Consider the following 5806-nt stretch of genomic DNA (forward strand, 5'->3'; position numbering starts at 1 on the left):
TTCCCCTCCTCTATTCCCTCAGTTCATGAAACTTTGTTTCTGCACTTTCACCATCTTCTTAGAATTAAGTTCTGCCCCCCTTATGTGAGCCCTGCCTTGGGACCCATGAGCTCCTTCTAAACTTGGACACATATGGGTTGGCATTTCCATAATGCACTCATCCCTATTCTGGTTATGTAACTTGGGTGTGAGCACTGTTCGGGGTCCTATAGAGACCCTTAGGGAACTCTGACACACTCAAGACCGAGAAAGGCTTTGGATCAATGGCATTTTTGAGGTGGTTTATTCCATAACTCAGAGAGGAAGTTAAGAATCAGGCTTCCTCTGGTTGTAACTTTTCTGATGTAATTCATTATTTCTGGTTTGTAATAATTTGTAATAAACATTTGGGGGCTGGCTAGTGAAAAGGGTTGGGTAACTATGTATGCTCAAGGGTAGAAAGCATGCCTATAGGTCTGTTTTAAATTCTTTGTGTTCAATTCTGCATTTTTTAGACACCATGTCTGTAGGGTTTATCTCAATTTCTTCGTGGTCAATGTCACACCTAGATAACCTGCCTATAGGACTTATTTACATACTACATGCCACTTAGATATCATGCTTTAGGTTCTAAACGACTATAAATAAGTGTCATGTTCATAATATCGAAATCAGTAATATATAGAAATCATGCCTTTAGGGATTCCCAAGTAAGTCTGGTTCATTTCCATTCACATTCAATACTAGATATCATATCCATAGGGTTTAAAATTAGCAATAGTAGATATCATCGCCTGCAAAATCTGAAACTAGTTCAATTTAAGATGAGTCTATTCTGAATCAGTTTTAAATAATCTAATTTCCTTCTTTAACGAGGTTTAGCAAGCATGCCTATAGGATTTCAAACAATTCATTTTGAGTTATTACTTTTTCCCACATTCTGAATCAATTAGATATCATGCATATAGGATCCCATCTAAACACTTAGGCAAACCTTAGAGTAATAACCATAAAAAAAACTGAATCCGCCTTTGTTAATTGCTACAATCAGCAGGCAGGCATGATTCAGACTTCCTATCTGAGTTACGTAACAAACAGATCTTCTTCAATAATCAAACTCCTCTCGTCTTTAGTATTTTAATCAGACCTATAAAGTATGTGCAAGTCATGCTAGTTATGTGCTTTTGTTTAAGGAGGTGTATATGGGCCTTTATCTGTTTATATGCTTTCTACAACATGCAGTATGTGTTTTGTATGTCGCCTTAGATTTTTACCCTTTGAAACCAATCAATCTAATATCCCTCCCCTTTAGGAATAATAGTCTAAAGCTCCTCCGGGACTGATATGATGGGACGGATAATAACATGCAATAGTAATCGAGACCAATCTGCGCTTTAATACCTTAATGGGGTGGAAAGGATAGATATGGATATGATGACCGGTGCGCTAATACCACATGTATCCCCTCTTTTGAAGAGTGTCATATCGGGTATCGCATTGATGTGATCCATATTAAATATAAACCTAGGACCCCCTTTCCCTTTATATGCAAACTCCTTTTTAAAACTCTTCTTTTAATTGTTCTTTTTTTTATGCGTTTAAATCCCCTAATATTTGAGCCCATACTTGTCTATTTGCTAAATTCACAATAAACTATTTTGCCGGAAACCACACTAGTGGATCCCGAGGAGTGCCTAACACCTTTCCCTTGGGTAATTTCAAGCCCTTACTCTATCTCAGGTTATTCAAACAAAACTTAGAAGTGAACCTCATTGGTGCCCTAATGCACCTTAAATCAATAGGTGGCGACTCTTCAAATTGCAAAAACTCAGCTCCCAAAAGGAACGTGTTGTCCCATACTAAATGTCACAAACCCGATTTCGCGAGAAAAAAGGGGCGTGACACCTGGGAAGGCCAATATGGTGGCCAATGCCTTGAGTAGAAAGGCAGTGAGCATGGGTAGCCTTGCATTTATTCCTATTGGTAAGAGGCCTCTTGCTTCAGATGTTTAGGCCTTAGCCAACTAGTTCATGAGATAAGATGTTTCAGAGCCCATTCGGGTTTTAGCTTGTGTGGTTTCTCGGTTTTCCTTATATGACCGCATCAGAGAGCGTCAGTATGATGACCCTCATTTGTTTGTCCTTAAGGGCACAGTTCAACACGGCAATACCAAAGATGTTACTATTGGAGATGATGTGGTATTGAGGATGCAAGGTTGGATTTGTTTACCGAACGTAGATAGGCTGCGTGAGTTGATTCTTGAAGAAGCCCACAACTCACAGTATTCCATTCATCCGGGTTTCGCAAAGATGTATCAGGACTTGAGGCAGCATTATTGGTGGAGGAACATGAAGAAAGATATAGTGGGGTTTGTAGCTCAGTTTTTAAACTGTCAGTAGGTGAAGTATGAGCATTAGAGATCGGGCAGATTACTTCAGAGATTTGAGATTTCGGAGTGGAAATGGGACCGTATCACCATGGACTTTGTAGTTAGGCTCCCGAGGATGTTGAGGAAGTTTAATTCTATTTGGGTGATTGTGGATTGGTTGACCAAGTCCGCGTATTTTATTCCAGTTGGTACCACTTATTCTTCGGTGCGGTTGGCTGAAATTTATATCCGCGAGATTATTCGCCTTCACAGTGTGCCAGTGCCCATTATTTCAAATCGGGGCACGTAATTTACATCACAGTTTTGGAGAGCAGTGCAGCGAGAGTTAGGCACACGGGTACAAGTGAGTACAACATTTCACCCTCAAATGGATGGGCAGTCCAAGCGCACTATTTAGATATTGGAAGATATGTTTTGCGCTTGAGTTATAGATTTTGGGGGTTCTTGGGATCAGTTTCTGCCGCTAGCAGAGTTTGCATATAACAACAACTACCAATCAAGCATTCAGATGGCTTCGTGTGAGGCTTTGTATGGGAGATGGTATTGGTCTCCGGTAGGTCGGTTTGAGCCGGGTGAGTCTAGGCTATTGGGTACTGATTTAGTTCAGGATGCGTTGGAAAAAGTTAAATTGATTCAGGATTAAATTCGCACAGCGCAATCTAGACAGAAGAGTTATGCCGATCGAAAAGTTCGTGAAGTTGCGTACATGGTAGGAGAGAAGGTACTACTCAGAATTTCACCTATGAAAGGTGTTATGAGGTTCAGGAAGAAGGCCAAGTTGAGTCCTTGGTTTATTGGGCCTATTGAAATACTTAAGAGGATTGGAGAGGTGGCTTATGAACTTGCATTGCCGCCTAGTCTATCGGGTGTTCACCTAGTGTTTCATGTATCCATGCTGCGGAAGTATGTCGGAGATTTGTCTCATGTTTTAGATTTCAGTACACTTCAATTGGATAGTGATAAGACTTATAGTGTGGAGTCGATGGCCATTTTGGACCGGCAGGTTCGAAAGTTGAGGTCAAAGAACATATCTTCATTGAAAGTACAATGGAGAGGCCAGGTAGTCGGAGAAGCTAGATGGGAGACTGAGCGGGAGATGCGGAGCAAATATCCACAATTCTAAACCTGTTCAAGGACGAATGTTGTTTAAGAGGGGAAGAATGTACCGACCCAGCCGGTTGTTTTGAGTATTACAGCCCTGTTTCCCCATTTACTATTTATTCTGTACTCAATTATAATTATGTGACTTGTCGATGTGGTTTCAGAATGAATTGGAATACTTAGTTCCAAGATTTAAAGTTTAAGTTGAAATAATTGACAGGATTGTGAATTATGTGTAAATGAACCTGCAATGGACTTTTTATGGTTCCAATAGCTCTGTATGGTGATTTCAGACTTAGGAGTGTGTCCGAATATTTATTTTGAGGTCCGTAACTAAATTTAGCTTGAAATGGCGAAAATAGGAAATTGAAAGTTTGGAAGTTTGACTGGTAGTTGAGTTTTTGATATCGAGGTCAAAATCTAATTCTAGAAATTTGAATAGCTCAGTTATATCATTTATGACTTATGTGCAAAATTTGAGGTCAATCGGACTTGATTTGATAGGTTTCAGCATCGAATGTAGAAGTTGGAATTTCTTAGTTTCATTAGGCTTGAATTAGGGTGCGATTCATGTTATTAGTGTTATTTAATGTGATTTGAGGCCTCAACTAAATTCGTATGATATTCTAGGACTTGTTGGTATAATTGGTTGAGGTACCGAGGGCCTCGGGTGGATTCCGGATGGTTAACGAATCAAATTTGGACTTAAAAAAATTGATGAAAAATTCCAGTTCTGGTGCAATCGCACCTGCGATGAAATGGTCGCAGGTGCAGTTGGCTACGCGCAGAAGCAGAAAATGGGGTTGGCCTGGGCTGCACCGTAGGTGCATGAGAATCTTTGCAGATTCAAGCCCGGAGGTGCGAGCCAGGCACCGATGCAGAGTGAAGGAAGGGCAGGCAGCGTTGCAGAAGCGATGAAGTCGTAGAAGCAAAGGGAATTCTCGCACCTGCGAGACCACAGATGCGGCCAAGTGAGTCGTAGGTGCGAAAACACTGGTCTGTGTACAAAAATAGAGGGGTTCCGAGATTTTCTCATTTTTGGACATTTCAAGAACGGATTGGGGCAATTTTTGAGTGAAAATTCATAGGAAATCTTGAGGTAAGTTGCTCATGGTCATTGTTAATCAATAATATTGAATTATCATCAATTATTCTAACTAGATTACGTGTTTTTGAGGTGTAATTCGAAAATTTGGGATTAGGGATTTGAAAATAAGATTTGAGGATTTGGAGGTCGAGTTGATGTCGAAATTTGGTAAAATATGTATGGTCGGACTCGTGGTTGAACGAGCGTTCATTTTGTTTTAGCTTTTGTCGGGTTCCGAGACATGAGCCCACTATTGATTTTTGAGTTGAATTTTGAATATTTATTGAAAAATGTAGTATTTTCACATAGAATTGATTTTAATAATGTGTTGATTGTATCGAATTATTTGTGAATAGATTTGAGGTGTTCAAAGGCCGAATCGCGGGGAAAAGGCTTATTGGAATAAATAATTGCACGGTTGAGATAAGTAACACTTCTAAACTTAGTTCTGGGGGTATAAATCTCTGAATTATGTGTTATATGAATTGTATGGAGGTGACACACATGCTAGGTGACGGGCATGTGGGCATGCATCATAGAAATTGTGACTTAATTGATTCTATGGAGTTGCTTAATCAAATAATCATGTCATTATCCACTATCCTCTACGTGTTACAGAAATTGAGCTGAGACTCATATTAAAGATCATGTTTAAGCTATGTGCCAATATTTTTAGGACCCACAGAGGTCGTATTGTTGTTGAATGATTTGTTAAAAATGCAATTTGTACTCAGTCACATATATTATTTGTATATCATATCTCAGTCTATATTGTCATTCATTGATACATCATATCATTATGTCTGGCTCATTTTTTATGACATTATGAGCCTGAGAGACTGGACAGATTAATGGCTGAGTGAGACCGAGGGCCTGATTATGAGTTATATTTATGGGATCGGGCTGCACGCCGCAGCATGTTTTATTGATTTATGCATAGACCTGGCTTATTATAGCGCTTGGGCTGAAGGAGCTCATCCGGAGTCTACACCCCACACAGTGAGCGCAGTGGATAGTATATTTGGGATAGAGTTCCCGGGCATGGAGTTGCCATATATATTCACATTTAGGATGGAGTTTTCAGGGCATGGAGTTGCTTTATTTATTTATATTTGGGATGGACATCCCAGGGCATGGAGTTGCCTTATTTATTTACATTTGGAATGAAGTTCCCAGGGGAATGGACTTGCCTTATTGATTTATATCTGGGTTGGATTGGCCATATACGGTAGTGAGTGATTGAGTATTTT

General features: G+C 39.8%; 1 protein-coding gene across 1 annotated transcript; it reads left to right on the top strand.

The window, feature by feature from the left end:
- Nucleotides 1–1898: 1898 nt before the first annotated feature.
- On the top strand, nt 1899–3491 carry LOC138891166 (uncharacterized). Its single transcript, XM_070174166.1, has 4 exons — nt 1899–1962; nt 2047–2370; nt 2800–2940; nt 3022–3491. Exons 1-4 carry the CDS (start codon nt 1899–1901, stop codon nt 3489–3491), a joined length of 999 nt encoding a protein of 332 aa, XP_070030267.1.
- Nucleotides 3492–5806: the final 2315 nt, after the last annotated feature.

Source organism: Nicotiana sylvestris, chromosome 1 (genome assembly GCF_000393655.2).
Source record: "Nicotiana sylvestris chromosome 1, ASM39365v2, whole genome shotgun sequence".
NCBI classification, from domain to species: domain Eukaryota; kingdom Viridiplantae; phylum Streptophyta; class Magnoliopsida; order Solanales; family Solanaceae; genus Nicotiana; species Nicotiana sylvestris.

Bases quoted from the DNA above. Each gene is read 5' to 3' on its own strand.
- LOC138891166 (XM_070174166.1), top strand. From the start codon at position 1,899: ATGGTGGCCAATGCCTTGAGTAGAAAGGCAGTGAGCATGGGTAGCCTT. The intron at 1,963-2,046 runs GTAAGAGGCCTC...TTCGGGTTTTAG, and splicing joins CCTTGCATTTATTCCTATTG to CTTGTGTGGTTTCTCGGTTT. The intron at 2,941-3,021 runs GTGAGTCTAGGC...AAATTCGCACAG, and splicing joins GGTAGGTCGGTTTGAGCCGG to CGCAATCTAGACAGAAGAGT.